The sequence below is a fragment of the Aphelocoma coerulescens genome, assembly GCF_041296385.1.
Source record: "Aphelocoma coerulescens isolate FSJ_1873_10779 chromosome Z unlocalized genomic scaffold, UR_Acoe_1.0 ChrZ, whole genome shotgun sequence".
Classification (NCBI taxonomy): Eukaryota; Metazoa; Chordata; class Aves; order Passeriformes; family Corvidae; genus Aphelocoma; species Aphelocoma coerulescens.
The window spans coordinates 72,142,093-72,165,777 of NW_027184085.1; the positions used below are offsets into that span (position 1 = coordinate 72,142,093).

General features: G+C 47.2%; 1 protein-coding gene across 5 annotated transcripts in view; it reads left to right on the forward strand.

Annotated features, from left to right (window-relative positions):
• PAX5 (paired box 5) overlaps positions 1-19,508 on the forward strand; it is a 131,895-nt gene extending 112,387 nt beyond the window's left edge. For all 5 annotated transcript variants that reach the window (XM_069002073.1, XM_069002074.1, XM_069002077.1 and 2 more), the window contains 2 exons: positions 11,566-11,652; positions 18,926-19,508. In XM_069002073.1, the coding sequence (XP_068858174.1) occupies positions 11,566-11,652; positions 18,926-19,002 (164 nt within the window). In that variant the 3' untranslated portion in view covers positions 19,003-19,508. The remainder of the gene's footprint in view (positions 1-11,565; positions 11,653-18,925) is intronic.
• Positions 19,509-23,685: the final 4,177 nt, after the last annotated feature.

A 23,685-nucleotide genomic window follows, 5' to 3' on the forward strand; every position in this document is an offset into this window, starting at 1 on the left:
ACTCAGGCATTCATTTACATCATCTCTGGTGTCAGAAAGAAAACCTGACATCATCTCTTCTGGGCATGCGTGTCTGTGTTTCAGAGCTTGCACAAGCTCCCCACAATGACAGAGTGGGGAAGGGAGACCCTGCTAGTGTGCTAAAGCCCCAGTCCAGGGGTGGATGAAACCTGCAGTCCAGCTGAAAACCTGGCCTTGCAGAATAGCTGAGATGCTGAGATTTTGTGTGGCTCAGCTGGCAGAGCTCATCCATGCAGGGGGTGAACACAAGAGACTTTTTCATCTGTCAAAGGTGTTGCCACCTTGGCAGAAAGGGCAGAACCTGGCCCTCTCCTGGAGCTGCTGTCCCAGTCCCATGTGAGCCATGGCCAGTCCATGATGGGGTCTGACACGGTCACCGAGGACTGGGGCACCAGAGGAATGCCTGAGACTGTGCTGATGTAGGAGGATGCTCCCTCAGTCATGCAGACACTTTCCTGCCCATGTTCCCACACCTGCATTGGAATATAAATGAGGACAGCCCCCATGTCAGCAGCAAAGTGCATTTATCAAGCTACCAAAATGCTAATTTCCAGACTTTATAATATTTGCAGTCTATGTTACTATGGCTTGTAACATTATATCTTCTTCTGCTATGAGCTAAATTATTGTGTAATTTCTGGAAGTAACCACATATTGCAGTGTCATTATAAAGGCTGAAATGATAGAAAAGGCTCAAGTCAGGATGAAGCATGGGGTGGAATATTTTTACCTGAACCAAGTGCAATATTTCTGCTGCCTAGTTCAGAGATTTTAATCCCACAAGATACTTCTTGTAAATTTTTACACCCGTTTGGGATGAAACCATATTGCAAAATTTATTTTCTGTTAGTCAGTTGTTTACCCTTTCATCCCATCTGTGCTACCAAGCTGGTCAGTCTGGAGCAAAGAAGGTGAAGTGGTGCCTGCCCTGATGTGCTATGCATGCACAGGTCTGGAGTGCCTAGGCACATAGGGATTAAGTGACGTTCTGCGTGGATGCATCCCCCGTGCTGCTTGTCCACTCCACAACCCTTGTCCGCCTTGTCTGCTGCTCATCTGCCACATGTCCCTTGTCAGCTCTATGACCCTGATCTACCCTGTCCTCTTATCTACTTGATGCCCTGCATTCTCTCCGTGTCCCTTATCCATCTTTTGCCATTCACCTTTACTGCATACAGGATGCAATGGGGCTTTGAGAGGGTAGCAGCAGCCCCACAGGTCAGGCTTAGGGAGAGACAGTCTGGTATGAGCAGCTGCAGCAACCAGACAGTTGCAGCAACCAGAGTAGCAGTGTGCTCCCAGCCCCATATCTGGCAGCACTGGTACTGAGGCTCTATGCATGGCCAAGTGTGGCTTGCTGATCTTGATATCACTGTTGTTAGTCGAGTTTCTTGCTGCTGGGTCCACCTGGGATCCCAAGAGTCTGCATGCCAGTGGCTGGTGGAGAGGGGAGATGACTCTACAGGGGCAGCTGAGAGAGGGAAGGGGCAAACCCCTCATTGTCATTAAATGCAATGCCATCTTATATGCAGATGAGTTGGGCAATTGTCCTCCAGTACAGAGAAATAAATCTCTCCTAATGCAGTTCCAATATGGTTGCTCTGTGGCACCACCTACCTTTGTTGTATTAAAGTTAAATACCTTTGTGTACAAAAGTTTAAAGTGCATAGCTAAAACCTATGTGCTTGCAGTAATTGCAGATGTAAATCTTTTTGTCATCCTGCAAAGACTAGGTAAGGTGTTTCATAAATATGTCAGAAGCAGCATTAAAATTTTATGGCAGGCAGCACGGGTCGAGAATACTACAGTGACTTCTCAGCAAGGTATGTCCACCTTAACCCACAACTCATTAGTCATTGATGGGATTTCTGTGCCTTGTAGCTTCTTGGAAATGCGGTAGTGTTACAAAAATCTGCATGTTCCTGTTTTCTTAAAATATGACAGCCTACTCAGAACTGTTAAAATGCTACATCTTTGACCAGTGCAAGCTAATGTAAAGATAAAATAAAGGAGAAAGACTGGCCAGTCTGTGTGATCACAGAATTATATACAACCTTCATTAGAAGTTAATTGGCAGTCTTGATGGGACTGGGAACTTTGGAGAGATGCTCTCTGAATGTGACCAAGTGCCTTCCAAGCACAACTATGATAAACTTCTCCTTGGGTGATGTGCAGGAACAATTAGCCAAAGTAGGGGTTAATTTCATTTTGAAATCACATGTGTGAGGATTCAGGGGATGGCTGCACCTCAGCCACTCATTGAAGGGTTAATCAATGACTGCAAGATGGGACAGACATGGACTGGATGTGCTTTTGGTGAGTGTGAGTGTATGAGGGGTCATAGATGATTATAAGTGATCTATTGATCTACTTACAGGAGATTTGCCAGTGGATTTACCAGCCTGCACGTGTAAGAAGCATGTACCTATGTCCATTTTGGCAGGTCTTTGTTAGTGTGTGTGTGTGTCTGTCCTCATATGTGGGGTGTGTTTCTGTACATGCACCCTTGGTGCTGCAGTCTCTGACATCCCAGGAGAAGACTCCCTGGTCCCCTTGCCAGTGGCTCTGTATGCGATACCCCACCTGCTAAGGGAACAGACCCTGGATTTTGCCCCTAGCATTTGTCCAGGTGGTGTCCAGCTGGATTGCTGTAATGGTGTCTGTAGGTAAAAGAATATGAACTGTATAGTTTTGTATATTTATTTATATAAATGTATATATTGTCGTTTCTTGGGGGAAAAAAAGTGGGTTGTTCCTCCTGCTGTTGGGAGAGAAAATGGTTCTAACAAACACAAGTTATTCCTCTGTTTGTTCAGGTTTGTTCAAGGAGGGTGTTGCAGGTGCTCAGCAGCCAAAGCAGAGTCTGGCTCATATCACTGCCCCTGTATTTAACAGTTATTGCCACATTTTCTGGCAGTTCTTCCTATAGGCAAAATGCTGTCTAATTAATAATTCAGTTTAGTGGCACTGCCTAGGATCCTATGAATGACAATGTCTCAGGGTTGGCCTGACAGTTGCAGCACATCACAGCTTCAGACACTCTGTCTTGGCTAAAGGTGGAGGAAATTTTTTATATAGTTTTGTCATTTTGTCTTTAAAGAACATGGGTTAAAGGCTTACTGCTCTAAGGACTCATTGTTTGTCAGGTTTTTTTTCATTTGAGATCAACAAGTGAAGGTTTTGTTCTGTGTAAGAAAAGTTTTACTTGAAAAACATTTGCAAGGGTTGTTCTTTTGCTGAAATCAATTATTTTCAATTCCATCTTCAGAAAAAGGCTGGGGGTGGGATATTAATTGTCTGTAAAGCATTTTTACTTTTTCATTTATTAATGCTTTTTTCACTTCTTTCCTGTGAGAATAGATTGCTGGATACAATGCCAGGTAAGTGCAGGATCACTGAGGAGAGCAGCTTCCCATTTTGATGCAGTGGACCTCAGGTGTCTTGAAAAGCAGCTTCCTTTTTTTGAAACTGCTCACTGAAGAGGTTTTCCAAAATGGCATTTTTCAACCCCATTGGGAAACATTTCTTTTCTACTAAAGCTTCTGCCCACCATAACCCGTGCCAGCCCAAGCACTATGTGAGCTCAGGGGGCTGCCATCATGCATCACTCTGCTCAGAGTGAAGATACGTCTCTTTGGGGTAGCATATGCATTGCTTACAGGAGTGGGGACAAGACAGGCATCAAGACCTGAAAGGGTTGTATTGCCATCCCAGGCTGCCAGATCTTTCCACGGGGATCTGGCTGCAGCATCCATTGCCACATGTTGGACATGTCATTCACCCTTGGCATGGTTTCTGGTAACACAATCTTGAGAAAATCCCCCAAGCCTACCCTTCAAAGATTCATCTATGAATCCCACCAGCTTGTCCTGGATGTTAGCTAGTTATCACCCTGAGTGCCTTCACTGAGACAAATTGAGCAGATCATGGAAGGCTTTTGCTAGATACAGTGTATTTCCTGCTCAGTTTCTTCCCCGGATGACACTGTTTCTGAAATACCTGCTTTGTTACAGTAGGGCTGTAGTTTGGTAATTTTCCCCATTTTTTGGCACTTCTGATTTTTGTAGCATGTAGACTGCTCTATCTAGAGCAGGAAAGTTACCAGCGAAGTGTGCTTGGTCTGCAGAGCAGAAAGCAGAGTGGTCCATTTCCTTCTTCCTGTGGGACTTGTGCAGAAAGAGCAGGTGAAGGACCAGGAGAAGACCTGGCAGATGACTGGTGGTTAGCCTGTGGCATGCCCTGGGTTGCCACTCCCCCAGGTTATATGCAGCTGATATTTTTAGATTAGAGAAATTTTTATCTCTGATCCTGCTGTTTGCTAATGAAATGTTGAAATTAGAAGAAAGTCCAAGATTCAATTCAAACAAAAACCAACAATAAAAATTACTGTGGAGTTTTCTTCAAAAGTATAGTTCTTTCTTCTTTTCGAAGGTACAGTTAGTTTACTGTTGAGATTTTTGGATAAGTTTTCTCTTCTTAGCCTCACTGAACTCAATTTGGAAACTTAGTATTTCTCTGAATTTGAAAGAAAAATATTTGTTTGGAAAACAACTGATTTTAAAAAAGAACAACCAAAATCTGTGACTCTCACTGAAGAATTTTGTCTGAATTCTCACAAGTTTTCAAAAATATGTTAGTGATGTGAAACATCTTTTTTTTTCATGTGATATGGAGTATCAACTGAAAGGTTTTTCCCAGCTCTCCTTTTCATGGGGAAAACTTCTAAGGGAATTAGTCCTGTGAGCTTCAGAGGCAGCAGCTTCTGAGACAGGACTAAAGACTTCATTCTCTCTCACCCTAAGCCACTGCAATGGCTTGGTGTGGAGAGGAAAGTTCATTTTACTGAGGGAAAACCATGCTGTTGTTCTCTGCTGAGAGCCCAGACCCTTTTCCTGCCCTTCAGGGTCCCCCACAGTTGTTTGTCCCTCTGACTTTATGTGGGATGCTGCCTGAGCTGCTGGATCATGAAACCATCTCTGGGGTGGTGTTGCCCCAGGGTGAGGAGAAGCTTCTCCTTTGATTAATATCCTCCAGCTCAGGCAATGGCTGGCCCTGTGACAGGCAGAACTTTGATGTAACACATTTCCAGGCTGTGTTTGGATAGCTGCTGCCTCACAGAGTCAGACGGTGATGTGTGGTGTGAATACGTGGCTCAGTGCAGTGCTTATCCCTGCTCCCCATGCAGTCAAGCATGTCTTTGCTTACCAGGGTAATGATTGTTATTGGAATTCGCTGAAGAAATTTATGATCCATGTGATTACTTCCTCAAAATAAAACGATCGAAAACAAATAAAAGTCATGAGAATGTTAATTTTAAAAGTTACAGTAAGATCCCTCAGCAGAAGGGAAATGTAGAGGTACCAGGAGGTTGAACTAGCAGGGAGATGGGTTTGTCTGCAAGAAAGCAACCTAGGGACAAATACAACAGATGATTGTTTTTAAACTTATCCAAAGCCCCCAGAAGGAGTGTTGAAGATGTTGCTGTTCTGGCCTAACTCTGCATTTTGTCCCCCAGCCTTTTGTTCTTGTCTGGTACGCAGTTGTGTTTGTTGAATACCATTTCTCCTGGTTTGTTTTGATTTCCTGCCAAGTGAAAGGGCTGAGTAACACATTGTCCTAAATGCTGAGCTTGGTTAACAAAAAGGCCCAGCAGTGGAGACTGGTGGAGAAACCAGTGACTGCAACAGCTCTGGCAGAAGGGATGGCACAGCTGCCAGGTCATGGTTGCTCTCCCTGTTGGGTGACAGCTGGGAGCTGTCACATGGCTATGACGGGGAGTAAGGTGCATTGCATCACCTACATGTTGTATTAATAGCAACTGTCACATGGATAACAACCATCTACCCCCATGTTCGGGATGGCTTCTCCCTGCCCTAAATGCTTGTGCAAAAACCTGGTATCTAAGAAAACTCAGCAAGAAGTGTCCAAACCTGTGTCTGTAGCCAGCTCTTTGTCTTGGTTTGAAAGACAGGTGCCTGCCAACGAAGGTGGGAACTTCCCTTGGAATGGAAAATATGACCTCCTACCCTCCTAATTATTGTAACTTTGAAAGTATGGGGCTGTCAGGCAAAGTTATGGGAAAAGGAATAACAGTTCTTCACTAGAATATATATATATATATATATATATATATAAAATATATATATATAGATATATAAACAAGGCAAACAGACAACAACAGCAGCAGCAGCAACAAACAAACAAACAAACAAAACCAGAGACCCAACAACAGCCTTCTCTTTGGCCATCAAGCCTTTCCTCTTTGGTGCAGTTATGGTCACAGCCAACAGGGGAGCTGGTGGCTCCCGGCCAGGCAGGGCAGGTGCGATGATTCTGCCGCGGCTCCAGGGGGCGCTGTGGCGCAAGCTTAACCACTTCTCTCCACATGGCTAATGGCAGGTGAGCCAGCAGGAGAGAGAGAGAAGGGGCTTCCTTGGCAAACTCACAGGAAGCAGCCCGTGTCAGTGCCACTTTGGGTCACAAAATGGACTATAGCAGGAACCTCAGAGCAGCAGGTTGGAATTGCAGAGACAAGCACGCAAACCAAGTGCAGCAAAAACTCTAAAGCCATGCCAGCAGCTGCAGAGGTCTGGGTGGACATGGGGTGTTGGGTTAAAGTGTAGCAAAAAGTCCAAAGCAGTGGCAGAAAACAGCAGGGCTGGCCAGTGGCAGCCAGGCTCCCACAAGCAGCTGGGAGACACTCCCTTGGAGATGGGGTGAGGGGGTCGGGGTCCCGGGTTTTCCCCTGAGGCGCCCGAGAAGATGGTGAGGGTCCTTTCCAGTGAGATGGGGTGTTGAAAAGGTCCCGGTTCAATGGCTGCTCTTATGAGCAAAGGCTCATTGAACGTAAGGAGAAGCAGTGAAGGACAGAACTCTGCAGTGGCGGCAAATTCTCCCCATGGCAGCAGCCGGGCACCAAGACCACAACCATCCCCCCTCTGATCCCGAGAGTGAGAGAGCGAGCTAGGGCCAAGCCCAGACCCTCACCTCCAGCCAAAATCTCACAAGAGATGGTAGCAAACTGCACCCTTCCCCCTTCTCCTCCCCCCAGCCACATCTTTTGTCTCTTAAGTATCATTGTTATGATCTCTGAGGCAACAAATCAGAGAAAATTGCCTGAGAGAAAGAAGAAAAAAAAGGAAAATTCCTAACCTCCAGCAGTCTTGTTGAGCTGTACTGGCTCCGGAGCATCTGATACATGAGGTCTTTTGAGACTTCAGTGTTATACTTGGAAGTGGCATATGAAACTCCTTTGCAGATTATTTGATCAAATTCTCCATTTCAGTCCAAAAGTACCAGCAGCTGGACAATAATGTTTGACTAGTCTGCTGTGTTCTGCTGGTGTTGTCAAACAGTCCCAAGATTTATGACTGCTGTGCTTCATGGGGCTGCATCCAGGTACTCTGCGTGTTGAATGGTGTCGTGCAGTGACAGTGGTCAGGCTTCTTCCATCCTGGGAAGTTTCCACACCTTGGCTGAACATGGCCTCTGTCAGAGCCAGCCTTGCTTTGAGCATCTGCTCATCCTTCTGCCTTTCTGCACGGCAGGAAGTTTTCCATTACCCTCCTGCCCCGTGCCTAGTACTGGTGCAGGGATGCTCCTGCATCCTTCCCATTCCCTGCAGCAGCAGTTCTCTACAGCCACAGCACTGTGAGAAACATGGTGATATTTCTTCATTCATCTCTTAGTTCTTGAGATTTACACTCATGCTTTTCAGTTTCTCTGCAAACCAGAAAGAAAACTTTCAGGAAGCTTACCTTAAAACCGAGAAGACTGGTAAATATGAGTTGATAGTTCCCAGAGAAAAAAATGGTGCAGAGTGGACAGTACTGTTTTGCAGCAGCAGATGGTCCATCCACCACCATCAGACTATCTCTGTCCCACCGTCTCAGGGTGGAATGCATCTCCCAGGGCTTGCCACTGGCTTGTAGCAGCAGTGTTATTGGGAATCAGTCTTTGTTCTTTCCCCTCCTTACCTCTACTTCTGGGGCATGATGGAAGAGTCTGAGCCCTTTTGAGCTACAGCCATATGTGGAGTGTAGAGTCAGGTTTGTGGCAAAGAGGCGAGCTAACTTTGGCAGGAATCCTTTGTGTCTTTGTGTTTTAGTGAGGTGGGAACTACTGAGGCGGAGGCTTACAATTTACATGAAGGAGGGATGTGTTTGATTCCACCCTTTCCTCATGCTGCGGGCAGGCACTGTGCTCATGTGCGCTACATGCTGCACATGTGTGCATCCTTGGATGGCTGATCCGTAGCATTTGTTTTTGAATGGGGCGAGGGCTGTCTGCTAAGAAGTGCTGTCAAGAAGTGTAGCTGATGGGCCTTGGAATATCTGGTGGAATTTGTGAGGCAGTCATGCAGTGTTCATTCATCTAGCTTAGTTTCACTTATGACTGTACCATTTGTCTGCCCAAGCCCTGTGGTGGTAATAACAGGTCTTGAGATTTTCTCCCCCACTTCTCCTTTTCCCCTCCCTTCTTTCGTGTTTCTTTTTCCTCTCATTTTCCTCCTTGCCCTCCTTCCTTCTCTCTCTCTCTCTCTGCCCCCCCCTTCCTGTCCCCCCCCTCCCCCCGGCAAGGCTGATGGATATGCAGAGTATGTTAAGAAGCAAGCAATACTGTCACGGAGCTGATGGTGCTCAGTGACTCCTCGAGCTTCTGGCTGGTCTGTACTGCAGGAGCTTGACACCCTGACCACTGAGGCATAAAAAACAGAGAATTGGAAGCCTCAGCCTGACAGGCACTGGAGCATCCCCCAGAGAGGGTCCACGATGTGTGTCTGTGTGTGAGTGTGGGGAGGAGGGCAGTGGGGATGGTGGGGGAGGAGGGCAAGACAGGAGAGGATGAAACAATGAAATGTCAGCCCATTTCCACCCACAGCCCTGCTGCAGCACTGATAAATGTTTGGAAAGCACTGCTGCCCACTCTATGGCATGCACAGCATCAGCATGGAATGGACTGGATCTGTGCAGGTCCAGGAAAACAGGAGAGGGGAGGGAGAGAGGGATGGAAGGAGGGAGGAAAGGATCAAGGGAGAGGAGGAGGGTGGTGGAACAGCTGAAAATGAGGTGTTGTCCAAGGGAAGAATGCTCCCCATTCAGATACAGCTCTTGCAGGCATGCAACAACTCACTGTGAGCTTTATTTCAAGCCTGGGGTGCTCCTGGTGCACGAAGGGCAGGACAAGCTCTTCTGTGCACTCCATGCAAACAGCCCACAACAGGGATCTGGGTCTGTCCTGCTATCCTGTTCACTTTGTCCCTGTGTCCATACACTGCACAGCTCTCAGGGAAGATGTAGCAGCAAGACTCACTCCCATCTACTTTTGTGCGTCATGTCGGTTAGACAGCACAGCTGTTTTGCACAACTAAACCAGGGCTAAATTTTCTAAAATCTCACTTCCCTGTGATGAGGAAGAAATGCAACCCCTGGGGAAGGTGGTGTGTGACAGCCTTCCTGTGGAAGAGGCACCCACAGGGTGAAAGGATTTCTGTGTGCCACACATTGGCAGGAGAATCTGAGCATGATGTTGTTTCAGGACTGGAAAACATTGTGCCTCTCACAAGTGAAGTTCCCAGAGAGACTGCTGCCTGTGTGCTTTGCAGGCTTGGGCAAACACCAGAAACACAGAGCTGATCAAGAGATGAACGGGAAGCCAAGGGGCTATAACAGCCAGGAACAATCAGGGAGGAATCTGGGTGAGACAACAGCCTCAGCTGTGGTGATGCAGAGGCAGAAAGGACCAGAGAGAAGCTGCTGTGTCCTGCAGGAGAGAGATGGATCTCTGACTGGCAGAAGGCAATGGGGATGCTCTTGCCAGTGGCTGCAGTATGTTGAGTGGCTCCTAAAGTCTCTTTCAGCATTGTCAACTTTGCTGTGCCTTACTCTTTTTTGGATGAGCACTCTGACAGAGATAACCTTCAGGCACTGAAGTCATCTATCATCCATAGGGACAGGAGCAGAGAAGAATTGTAGGTACTCTGTACTTCCCTGGGAAGAAAGGTTTGAAACAGCTCCATTTTTCCTGGCTCATGGTGAATTAATGCCATTGCTTAGAGGCATAAGGAGCTTGTGAAGAATTGTGGTTGGCACAGAAAGGTGTGCTGACTGTGGAAGTGCTTCCTGCTGCAGGCTTTGAACCTTCTCTCTGTGGAAGTTGTGTTGGGGAAAGAGAGTAGGTTGATCTTGGTAAGTGCAGTCACATGGATCAGAAGGGCTGCAGAAAAGAAACAAGGAAGGGATGCTAACAGAGACTTCCTGTAGCAGGCTGGTATGGGCTGGTTCTGCTGTCAACACATTTAGTCTGCTCATCTTGTGATACAGGTGGAGAGGCAGACTTGTTTTCACTGAAGTAGAATCATGTAGAGATCAAGCCATCCTGGACCTGAGCCTATGTTTTGGTGACAAGAACATCATCCCCTCTTCCCTGGGGCCAGTGTGCCAGCAACTGGCCTAAACTATGGCCACTCACTGGCCAGGGGACCCAGATGTGGTCCCCAGGTTGGGTCTATGGATTGTATAGGACGGGGTGCTGAGGCTGAGATGCTCAGGACATGGTGTCAGAGGTCCACTGCCTAGCTGGGGTTATGGCAGCTCCTGGGTCTGGGGTTGTGGCTATGCCAATGCCAAGGAGGAAAGCAGGCAAAGGTCATGGCAAGCATCTGCTGTGGCCTGTCAGCCCTCACCTCTTGCCTTAGGAAACATACCCTTTCTCCCACTGTGCTGTGCTCTGCTGTGCTGTGGGTGTATGTATTTGTGTGTGGAAGAGGGAGAAGGGAAGGAAGAAGAAAGAGAGAGAGGAGGAAAGCTGTAATTCAAGGAATATTTCCTAATAAAACAGCAGCAGTGTTGGTATTTGCGTGGTGGAGGGGCCAGGTCAGAGCCCCACGGTGCAAGGCTCTGTTCTGAAGAGCTTGCAGCTGAAGTATGAAGCAGGTGACATGTGAAGAGAACAAACAGATGGGAAGAGCGGGAGCTGATGAGGAGATAAATAGCCATAATTTTTCAAGCCTTCTTTGTGCCTTTGTCTGGAGGGTTCAAATCCATCTGACACTGATGCAAACATCCCACTCCTTGGATTACAGTGTTGGACAAATATCTGGGACCATGACCATGTTCTCCATTAAGGGTATCCAATATCTAGAAACTGGCTGGCTCATCTTCTCCTGCAGCAGAGACTGTATCTGAACAGCCCTGTCCTTGTATTGTATTTCTCATCCTGAGTCCTGTAGGGCTGAAGAAACAAAGGCCAGCCCCAACAGTGTGTCCCAGAGGCTTCTTCATCCCTCCTTGTTTCCTTGCTCCTGTAGCAACTTCAGGAGGCCTGGACTGCAGCACAAAAAAGACACATAAAAGATGGCTGCACCCGTTTAATTAATAATTTACCCACCCATATTCCCCTTCCTCAAGGCAGAGTGTCCAGGAGTGCTTTTACTGTGGCTGCCAGTGGAGCACAGCACACACTGGAGAACCCATTTACCCCAGAATGGTAACAGTCATCTCAAATCAAATGACCTTTTATTCTGTCTTTGTCTCTTTAACTTAGGGAGCGAGTTTTCTGGGACCCCATACAGCCACCCACAATATTCAACATACAACGACTCCTGGAGGTTTCCCAACCCTGGACTGCTGGGTAAGTGGTCGCCCCTGTCTTGAGAGATCAGCGCAAGGTGTGCAGTGTTTGTCCAGCCCTGAGGTGGGCAGAATGTGTGTCCCAGTTTGTCCTCAGTCCCAATGCTTAGACCCAGAATGGGACTGCAGGTCTCCATTGGGGTGCATGATTGCTCTTGGTTCACTCGCCCTGGCCCAAACGTCTTGTCTTCCTGCTTCTGATAAAATCCTTCCAGAGACATAGGGTACTGCCGGAAAGTAGGACCACCATTTCTTTGAGGGTAAGGGGTCCTGTTCAGACAAAACTTGTGGTGCCAGTTTGCTTACAGCCAGTTGTAAGCTGCACTGCTTCCCGTGCCATTGCTGCTTGTGCGTGCGTGTGCTTTGCATTTATTCCTGATCTAGTGTTGTGTTTGCTCCCCAGTTGTGTGTATGCCCACTCCATCCCTCCTCAGCAAGAGACCACTGGTGCAGCCTCACTGATGCCAGCATGGTCCCTATGAGCAATGGGAGACAGAAGCCCTGTAACTCCTGCAGGATCATGGCCCTCATGTGAAGGATAAACATAATCCATTTTACACCCCTGTCAAAAGCTGGCCCACTTTGACCTTATATACATGTAGCATGCAGTAATTAGAATTTTTCCCTGCATAATTTGCATGGATGAGGTAAGTAAAATACCAATTAATTGTCATCTCTCAACACAGGAGTAGCATGCCTTAGAGATTTCCAGATTTATGGATGACAGGGCTGTTATATGTGACCTCCAGCAGCAAAATAATTTTGAATTTTTGTCGTACTTTTTTCATCCAGTTTCTTTGTTTTAAGTAATTGAGTCCCCATATAATTGAACCACCCAGGCTGTATTCATCATGGTTCTTGTCCTTAAACAAATCCTTTGGGAGCAATAGACAGCCTCTGCTTCTCATGCCATGGTGCTGGTATAATGCTGTTATTTGCTGTGCCACATTTAAGGGTTTGTTAGTGCTTCCATCATAAATCAACAGACAGATCTTCAGCTAATATGGATGGGCATAGCTGCACAAAGCCAGGGGAGTCCCCGTGTTCAAACCCACTGTTTCCATGGCCACAGCCAGAGGCGCTGGCAGATTTTTGGTTGAGCAGCATGGGGAAGATGCTTTTGCCAGAGGCAAGAGCACACACCATGCTTTCTTCATTTCTCATTTTGCAACTCCTTTTGAATCAGGAGAGATGCTTCAGCAATACTCTGCATCATGGATAGGCCTGGGAAGCCAGATTTTGTATGACTTTAAAAATTTTCCTTCTAAACTGTTAAAGAAACTGGCATGATACTGAAAATAAATGACAACCCAGCTCTTACCCTGCCCTTCTGCATGAAGACAGGGCTTTTGGAGAGGCTCCTGGGCTGTTTACTGTTTATCCTGCCTGTGGATATCCACCTCCATGAGAAGAGTGTGCACACTATCCAGAGCCATTCCAAAGCCATTCCTGAGCTCTGTGCCACCGCACAGGGGTGGGCAGTGGCCCTTTGATTCTGTCAGCGGCAGGTTGCACCCATGGCCTGCTCAGCTCTTTATTTGAGGTTATGGGCCTGTACTAGCTCTAAGCATGCTGTCCAGGGTGCTGGGCAAGGTAGGTCCCTGTGATGCCCTGAGGATGCTGGAGATGGGTAGGTCTGGGTCAGCAAAAGACTTTAAAGCAGAGGCTGATCATGAGACAACCACTTGCTGCCAGAACCTTTTACATGTGCCATTCCCTTTTTTCTGCATTTATCCTCTTTTTCTCATTTCCTTTTTGGATCATGCATTTTGGGGGCAAATTCTGACTCATCTTCAACATATGAGCAGTTGTGGGTATAACATGCTCCTCACAGCAAAGCTCGTTTTCAGGCTAGTGAGGATTTCTTCAGCAGTATTTACTCAGCAGCATGCTGTGAACATGTGTTTAAATGAGGCAAGGGTAAAAAGAATCAGAGGCTATCATATTTTTTCAGAAACTTCAGCTTTCTTGAGATTGAAGTGTTTCATGCTATAATGTCAATGGTGGTTATTTTTCTTCTTTTTTTCTGTTGGAAAATGTTAAAATATATAATATTGGCTTCCTTATTTTTGTCCTCTTCATTATACTTTGTTTCAGCATTAAAAAAAAAAAAAAAAAGAAATGGGAATTTTTATTCTGCAGCAAGTCCTAAAGATGAGCTTACCATTTCAGTTCAGTCTGGTCACAGAACTGGAGGGGACTGGAGTTTCCTGGAGAGGGAATCCCCTTGTCTGACCAAGTAAAGTGGTATGATCTGATCAAGAATGTGTCTGCAGTCAGCTACAGTCTATGGGTCAGATGTCTGTTATGCCTTGCAGAGATCCCTCTTATCCACAGCTCTGCCTTTGTCACTGGAAGCCTGATCCTGCAATCCCTTCTCCCTAGTGCCTGCTAATCCCACTGGTAGTTTAGGTCAAGTAGGAGTCTGTGGCAGAGACTTTAAAACCTGCCCCAAGTCTCCCTGCACACCCAAAAGGTGCTGTGTGATGAGCCTGGGCACACGCAGTGGAGAATAGGTTAATTTGAACTATATCCAGGATGCTTCCACTCCTCTCAGGAGTATACGTGAGTGCATTTAGTAATTCTCTCCTGAGAACAAGCTCTGGCAGTATCAGGCTCAGAGCAGAAGCCTTGACAAAATTAATCAGGACTGGTACATTGCCTGACACAGTTTGTTTTACAAAGTCCTGCTCCTTTCACTAAGATGAAAGTGTAATACTGTAAGCACTTAGCAGCACCTACATTCAATTAATTCCCTGTGCTGGCAAGGAAGAATTGCAGCACAGCAATCACATAAGGCTGAGACCTGTGAAAGAGGAGCTAAAAGGAGAGATGCCATGATTTGCAAGTGGCTGGAGGAAAGGATACTTGGATTGAAAAATTATATGTGGGGGAGAGTAAAGAGAGAGAGATAAGAATGGTGAGAAAGCTTTGGTTTTCAGTCCCCAGTCTCTGTCCTGTATGTTTGGAGCAGCAGGGAGGGGTGTGAGGTGGTGTCTTCAGGGGAAGGCAGAACCATATTCATGGCATGTAGACACTGGGAATTGGCTGTCTGGCCTCAGCAAAGCACCAGCTACTTACCATCACCCCACTGTCTGCTCTGCCCTTGGTTTGGTGCTCCTCACTTCTCCGCACCCGGCATCACGCCTCTTCTGCTCCAGCTATCGGGAAACCAGTGCAGATAGGGGACTGTGCTCCCTCCTCTCTGGGGCAGTCTCAAATGCTGTGCCCCACGGCTCTTGGGGAAGAGCAGACAATCCAGCCATGGTCCTCCAGAATGGTCAACAGAAGCAGGGACTGAAGAAGTCAGTTATCTGCTGCAGCTTTGCAGCATCTTCATACTCTTGCATCCTGCATCAGCCCTGGTGGCACCCATGCCTCTCTCGGTGTCAGAGACATGACAGACTTGGCTGTGGGGGATACCTCAGTCCCACCTCGGCTGCAGCAAGAGTGAGGACAGGCCCCAGGTTCCTGGAGGAATGTGGTGGGAAGAGGACATAAACCCTGACCACTTGTGTGGTGTGGCTTAATGGCTGAAGTAGGTGTCTCCATCTCAAAGCCAGACAAAGAGATGAGGGAAGGAACATCTTTTTCCTTTCTTTTTTCACCACACTGTCCTGCAAAGGACCTGCAAGCAGTACAGGGCAGGGATGCACACGGAGGCACATGCATGGGCACACGGGATGCAAATGTGCATGTCTTGGGCTGTTACTGTTGGCACATACTGGTGCACATAAGCATAGGATCAGCTCACCATGTGCATGCTAAGGGCAGATAACAGCAACACTGTCTAATGAAGAAAAATTAGTTTTGTGCTGGCTTGTAGCTTTTGGCTCAGTCCTGCTCACTGTGGGTTCTGTTTAATGCAGTGTCCCCGCGCACACGCAGATGTGGTCCCTGTGAGCTGCTTGGGAGGGTTTGGCTGCAGTGCCGTGTCTGCCAGTGCTGGCATGGCATCATGCAAGGGCAGGGCTAGGAGCCTCTCAATTAGGATTAGATTCAATTTCTCTGTGGGATTCTGTGGAAAGATTAGAGAACAAGTAGGCACTAGAAATGACTGTGTCAAGAAATAAATTGATGATAGTATGAATTAGAAAGGAAAAATGACAGAAGGATGGACTAGTCTGTTCTGGATGGGGGCATGATGACAGGAAGAGTGAGGGCTTTCATTTTTCACTTTAAATACAAGCTTCTTTGATTGCACAGCTGAAAGGCAAACTGGCAAAATCTAACTTGAGAGAAATGTAAGGCCTTTGGAATGCATGGGAGAAATATTGGGCTTTTTGTAGCTGCACTGAGTCAGAACAGCAGTGGAGGAAGAGAGAGTGGGAAAACAAAGGCTCTGACCCACAGAAGACCCCATTTACCCCAAAACCTCAGAAAGCACTGTATCCAGCTCTGGTGGGACCCACACACTGCTCCATGAGTTAGAGTGAAATGGTTTGGTGCCTCCTGTGTATTTTTCACCCCTCTGCCTGAGCTGAGCCGCCATGGCTAGTGCTAGTGCTGCTGCCAGTGGGGACTGGGATCTCTGCTGACCACCACCACTGCCTGCTTCACACTGACCTCCTGGTGCTGTGATGGGTGAGGACAGCAGGTTCACCTGGCTCTTCACTGGTCTGTGAGCTGTTTTACCTCAAGGTACTGCCTGCCCTGCAGTGCAAAATGATCCCCAAGGACATCCAGGCAGCTGGATTGGCCATGAGGGGACATGGGCCATCAAACTGGGCACCTGCAAGAGGGCAGCTCCCACAGAGCATCCCAAAAACCCCAGCTGGGTTGGATGCACATTTCAAAGTCTGGTGAACTGTTAACTTTTGCCTTTGCTCATTGAAGACTGGTCAATTTGACCAGGGAAGGTGTCTGTGCTTTCCATAGATTGAGTTTGGCTGGGATACTAAGTATACAGCATTTAATTTTAGGCTACCCATGAGAATGGTTTTCACTGTCCTTGTGAAGCTTTCCAGTATTGTCTGGGAAATATAGTTCCTGAGGCTGGGGCTTGTTAACCTGATGTCAGTTACCTGGAAGAAGGCTATCTGTCCAGCCCAGGATAGCAGCTGTGGTGCCCTCAGCAGGTAACATAAGACTACACTTGTGCAAACGTAAATGGAATGATGACCTGCTGAAGGGTTCTGCTTTACCACCATTGGCTATGGCTTAAAATTTCTTACCTTTTAGTAAATAAACCTAGGTCAGATTGGCTCCTGCCTAGGAGTTTGTATACAGACATCTTTGCAAATGCTTGTCCGGGCCAGTGATTTCATGGACTCCCTTGTATTATTCTTGTGTATGGTAAAACTATCTTTCTAGACAGCTAGGACCACACTCTTGAAGATTGCTTTACCTTGTTTAAACCCAGCCCTTTGCAGTGGGTTTTTCTAATTTTGGACCATCCTTAGTCACTAAAGATGGCACTGAGGACATCACAGACCCACATGCTGTGTACAAGCTCCTGTTTTGCCACAGCACTGTGCAGAAGACACATTCCAGTAGCCAAAGTCCTCTGTTTCTGACCTCTCAGGGTTGCAGCAGCAAAGTACCACATGCTGTGGTAGAACACTGATCATGACAAAGAAGTTTTCTTCTCTGACTGACTGTGCTGAGCAGTGCATTGCACATACTGTGCAATAGCAAATGCTGCCTGTGCTGTTTTTTTGGTGCATCAGCTTGTGCTCTCTTGGAAATGAAAAGCTGGAGGCTTGTGATGAAGCCTGAGCTGATCTCCTGATGTGGCACTCTGGACAAAAGCAGCCTAGAAGGAGCAGTGAGGTAGCCCCGCATTTTGCCAATGGTTAAGAGTGACTTTCCATGAGCTTTCTCCTAAGAGTGGCTCTGTGATTCTCACTCTGTGCCTGTGATTTTGAATGAGCAGCCCTCAAGTAATCACTCAGGTCATTTTGGAGTGAACAACAAAGCATTCATCTGTAGACTGTACAACAAGAGGAGATGCCAGGAGGTTCTCCAGCCTCCCAGAGGTAGAGGCTTTTGGCGCAGCACAGAGCGTGATACCAACAGCACCTGGCATGCCAGCTGGGTTCTCCTTCCAGCTCCAGAGGATGTACAGGGCCATGGTGGTGGAACAGTTGGGGCACTGCCACGCTCAGGCTATGCCCAGGGCCTGGGCAACCACTGGACCTGCAGGAACAGGGTTTGCTAGAGTCTGGGATGGGAAGTGAACTCCTAATAATGCACCTTTGGCTTCACTGCCACTGATGCTTTCCTAATGTGTTCACAGTCCCCACTGAGCTCTGGTGGAATCACCTTTTCTGGTGGGGTCAGCTCCTGTTCCTCACTGAAGCAGCAAAAGTCACTGCCTCTGCAGCAAGTCACATCCAGGGCTTTGAAGACCCTTGACCATGTCTGACAGACTGCTGTTTCATCTGTGTTGAAGGCAGGAAGCTTAGGATGGAAGGCAGCTCTCAGACAGGGCCTCTCATGAAAACAAACCCTGCAGCCCTGACTAATCCAGAACTGTTCCTCACATTGGCTCTTTGTTGCTCATCCAAACCTGCCTAGTGGTCTCAGATGCGTCTGAGTCCTTCCAAGGGGGTTCTTCCACACTGTGATATGCCTTACATCCCATGCATGTAAAACCAGTGACTTGCAGACCAAACTGGTAGCACCTCGAAGGGAGAAAACTCCCCTTTTAGGATGGATCAGAGTTGGTTTCATTGCAGGTGTGCTTGGAAGGTTTCTTAAAACTGATGCTGGCTGGACAGATTGGTATCTCTCTAGATACAAATCAAAGACTCTTCCTCATTCAAGCAAACAGTTCAGGTTCCTGGTGATCCTTGGGTAATCATCCTATCTACTAGTGCTTAGTGCTGCAGGACAGAAAATTGCCACCAATATTTTTCAGGCCTTTTCTTGGTAAACAAGTGCTTTCAATGAAATCTTTTGAATGCTTTGGCATTCAACCTTCTCTCCTCCTTTCAAAAGGAGGGAGAAAAATCAAAGAAATCAGAGTATGGTGGTGCGTTGGGGTTGAAATATCTTGATTTTCCATTCGGAAAAGTAATTAACTTTTTTTGGTGAAGCAAATGAAGTTGATGTTTTGAGTGAAGGAAAGGAAGAAGGTGTCAAACAGCAAGCAGCAATGCAAAGCAGTGGTAGCCTGCCTCACATGCAGAATGCACAAATGCAATTTTTATTGTATTTACCAGCCTTTATTGAAGCTTTGGCTGGAGAGCTCTCTGACATCCATTGTCAGAACACTGCAAACTGGCACCTTTCCACCTTTGTCTTCCTCACAGTGGTCTCATCTCTCACAGGCTCCCCCTACTACTACAGCGCCACAGCCCGTGGGGCAGCTGCACCAGCCACTGCTGCTGCCTATGACCGCCACTGACGCCGGAGCTCATGGCATCGGCACTGACGGCACGCATGTCTGGGACAACTGTGACGAGTCATCTTGCTGCCACCATGCCAGCCACTCCAAAAGGGAAGGAGAAAGTACCTAGTAGGAACATGATAATTGAAATTTTGCTCTTTAAATTTGCTGAACTGATTGTTCTATTCATAAATCTGGTTGGGTCTTGAATCAAACAGAGAAACAGGAGGAAGTGGTTCTCCTGAAGCTCTGTGTGGTCAAAAATGCGTGGTAGCTTCATGTTCTTTGCAGCCAGCTGGCTACTGCTTTAATCGCCTGCGGGTGCCATGGCTGTATCTGGGGATAAGGAAGAGGTTGTGAGCAGCTCCCCTTGGGACAGCTCCCTCTTGCTGCACACTGAAACAGGCTGTGAGACTCAAGGCAATTTTCTTTCCTTCTTCGTTTTTTTGGTTGGGTTTTTTTTTTTGGTTTTGGTTTTGGTTTTTTTTGTGTGTGTGTGGCAAAGAGAAAATCAGTCTCCTCAATTTTACACAACCACACCACTGTAAATATTTGCTTGTTTGTATTACTGTAAGAGTAGCTTAAGCATAAACAGCAACATTGTACAAGTATGAACTCAAAACACATCCAAAAGTGTGTTTTGAAACTGGTGCACTGATTCAAAGAACTCAGTAAGCTTTAAGCAACTTTGAACCAGGTTAACACTCATTGTGGCTGTATTTTGGGCTGATGTAGTTTCTATATAGAGCATCCTATTTGACAGTTGTGTGTGATCATGCTATATGCTGGTATCAAACACATGGGCAACTGAAAGACATAGGCAATTTTGTGATATTTTACTGCTTAATATTCATTTATGTTCATTTGTCATCATACTAAACACTGGAACAAATTCACTGGTTTCAAGTTAAGCAGCATCCAGGAAGGAATTCCTAAATAACAGTTGAGACCTTTTGTATATCTCTATAGATTGTGTGCTATGTCCCAGTCATGAAAACCCTGAGAGGAAGGCAGAGAAATACCATGGTTATGATTTTTGTTAAGTGCATGTACTGAATGGGGTGTACCAGGCATGAGGGCAGCTGCACTCACTTTCCAAGCCAAGCTGGAGGGGAAAGTGCTTGTTTCATGGTGTCTGTACATTTCTGTGAAGGCATTGCAGATTCTAGCACTGTAGTCCAGACATTTTTCCCTGCTAATTCCATGTTTCTTCCCTCCTACTTGAATAGGAAGCACTAATAGTCACATGTTTCAATGTGCACCTTGTGGGGGGCTAAATTAAGAGAGCAGAGCAGCTACAAATGACCTGCTAAGCAGCTACACCAATCACTGCCTCTCCATGGAGCCAGGAGAACTGCTGATCTCTCCCCAAAGTCTCCCCCTACCCAAACCAAGGCACAGACAACCTCAGCCACATAAGGATGATGGGCATGACCCCATCCCTTCCCTCCTGAGGGCAGTGGAGAAGCTCCCTGGTGCTGCTGAAATGAAGATCTGGCTGTAGCCTCCTTACTCCTGACCCAACCATTCTCATCCACCCAGAGCTGCATGGGCTCTGCTGAGGGGTCCTGTTGGTGCTTGCCTGCAGAAGAAAGATTGCTGGTGTCAAACCTGAGATGCAGTCCTGTGGATGAACATTCAAGCAGGTATTCACCAGCTTCCAGCTGTACAAGCTTTTCTCTGGCAGCTGAGTTAACACTATTCTCTCTCCTCCCTTCCCATCTCATCACTTGTGCTGCATATCTGTAGTGGCAACTGATCTGCTGAGAAATTCCCTCTGCCACTCCAGTGGCATCTTCTCATGGTATGGAAATGCAGCCATCCCTTCCAAGTTTCCAGGGCAGATGTGTTCCAGTCCTCAGCAGCCACGGAGATATCTAGGTCCCACCAGCTCAGTGACATTTCAGTGTGATGTTCACAGACGTCATCAGGAATTTTAGCCAGAGTCTTTCAAACTGTGCCCCTAACCCAGAAATAAGTTTTGTGACAAACTTATCAGTGAGATGAGTGCCAGTTTTAATTTTTCAGCACTTAATAATTGTTACACACCTGTTTGTAACAAAAGGAACCTTCTGGAGCCTACTTTGGGTTCATACCTATCTGAGTACCCCATGATTGCTTGCACCCCTTGGACAATACTGGAAAGGGCATTTCTGTCCCTGGGACCACATGCAAGAGCCTGGCCAAGGTGTGTACATTGTCTCCACTCTGAGCACGTGCACCTTCTCTGTGAACTCAGGAAGGGATACAGCTGTCCAGTGCCTTTGCTGAAGAGATGAGAAACAAGGGTTGGCTGCTAGTGTTGCATCTGGAGCAGAGGTGTTCTGAATTACACCAGCTGTTGGGACACCATCAGGCTTGGCTAAAACAAGTCTGTGTGCCCAGAGAGGGAACTGCAGCTCATTGGCATGTGAGTCCTTCACCTTCACCCACTCTGCCTACTCTCCTGCAACCACATTACTTTTACTTGTTTCCTCAGCAGCATGGATTGTGTGACGTACATTAATTCAGATAACATTGAGAAGACCAAACATGAGATTTCAGCAGATGTTAGCATAGTCATGCCAGAAGTGCTTGTATTTGGGCTGGGGACTTAGGAAGGACATGACAGGTGTGCTTCCTCGAAATGGAATGGATGTATGGATGCCACTGGCTGAAGTGACCCAAAGTGCTCAGGCCTGACTGGCCTCAAGGCTTTCATCAGGACTCCCTGAGGGCAGCCCTTGGCCTGCCAGCCATGGTGGCATGATAGCCTCCATCCCAGGAACTCTGTGGTGCACAGGCAGCTGCTGAGGGGAAACCCAAAACTCCCACCCTTGCAAATGCAAAGCCTGACCCATCTCCCAGTATGTGGCAGCCATGGCTCACTCACATCTGCTGGGACATCTTTCTGTCACAAACAGCCAGTAAGAGTTAGACCATGGAGTATTCATACCATGCTGCTGGAAAAGGCACTTCTTGACAGTACGTTCTGTTTCTGAGAAAATTTCACCTGAGATTTGCAAACTGCTTTCCTCAGGAAGACTTTCTGTCCATAGTCTTCATTGTGGGAATCCTCCTCCTTGGGAACCATCTTTGAAAGGCAGTGTTGGTAGAAGGCGGTCATCTGGGGTTGATGGAGGATTGCCTGCCTCCATCTATCCTCTGTGGCCTCACTATTTCATGGGGAAGGGGTTAGTGGGTGAGGTGGAGATGGGAAGCAAATGACCCTTTGGGGCTGCAAGGAGGGGAAAGAGCCAGCCCAGTGCTGGGTTTTGGGTGCCCTGCTAATCCTTTACTCAGGTGGGATGTCCTGTAGAGCAGTGAATCATTATTAAACCCTTGTGGAAAACAACCCCATGAAGTGCCTTCAGGCAGTTTCAGCACCAAACTCTGTAATACACTTGGTTAGATGGAGGGTTTTCCAGTACTTGACACTCCAGCAATAATTTTATCAAATACGTTGCTGATACAGGCTAAGAAAAGAAATCTGAGAGGTGGAGAGAGACAAAGCTGCTGCAAGACTAAATCAATGGAGGCCAGAGCCAGGATTGCATGAACTGATTTGTTGAGGAAGCCTTCAGTTAAATGCTGTCAGACTGTGACTATAAAGAAGACAAAAAATGTTGTGGACACTGAGTTTGTGTAGCATCTGTGTCTGAAGGCTCAGTTATGGAGATATTATTGTTAGGCACCTCTACTGACTGCAGAGCTCTGGATGTCTCAGGACCGGATCAACAGATCAAAAGCTTTGTTTGATCACTGTTAAATTAGAAAAACTCTTGGGGCTCTGCGGTCATGGGGCCAGAGAGTGTTTGTTCATTCCATGATGTCTGAGAAGTTCTCTGATTAGACTGGCAGGTGTTGGGACAATATCGGTGCTTGAGGCACTTAGGAAAGATACAGTGAGGAAAGAAACAGCTCCAGAGTACATGGCGCTCACAGTCTGTCACCCCTCCTTGACTGCCTGTGACTGAGCCCTCTTGGTGCTGTAGTGTGAGGGCCACGCAGTGGGAGAGAGCAGCATGGTGGGTGAGGGAGGTGTGATGGGCTCACTGTGGCAGGTCCTAGCAACTACTGGATGTTGATAAGTGCTTTGCCATGCTGGTCTTAAGATAATGGGGTTATATTCCTATTTTTCTTTTTCTTTAATTTATGTATTTTACACATCCTTCGGTATGGAGGAGAGAGGAAGCCATGTTATGGTCTTGCTTATTTCCAGATGCGGGTACCCATAGCTTCAAGAGCTGTGGCCTGTAGCAGAGTCAACTTGTGTAGCTGTCACTGGCTGCAACATGGCTCTGACCAAGTGTCCTTCCCGGTGCTGCGCTTTTTTCTGCATGCATATGCCACTGGGAAGCATGAGGTCACAGGCACATGAGGTAGCACAGCACTAGGCTGACCCACCCCATGGCTCCGTCCCAGCAGACTCTTGAAAAACCTGTTTTTTCTTCTGGATTCATTGATGAAATGTTAGAGGACCAACAGCTCTTGGCTAATGTTCCCTGCAGTCTCACTAAGTGTGCAACTGATTGTCCCACATGGGTGTTGTTAGGCAGGGCCAGGTCAGGCAGCCTGCACTGACAGAGGCACTGGGCACACTTTCTGAGCCGCAGCCACTGCCACTCCGCTCTGGAGATAGAGAGAACAGTAGCAACACAAAGCTGGGGATGCCATCTACAAAGCCCTGTAGTTCCTCAGACCTGCTCTTGTCACAGGTAC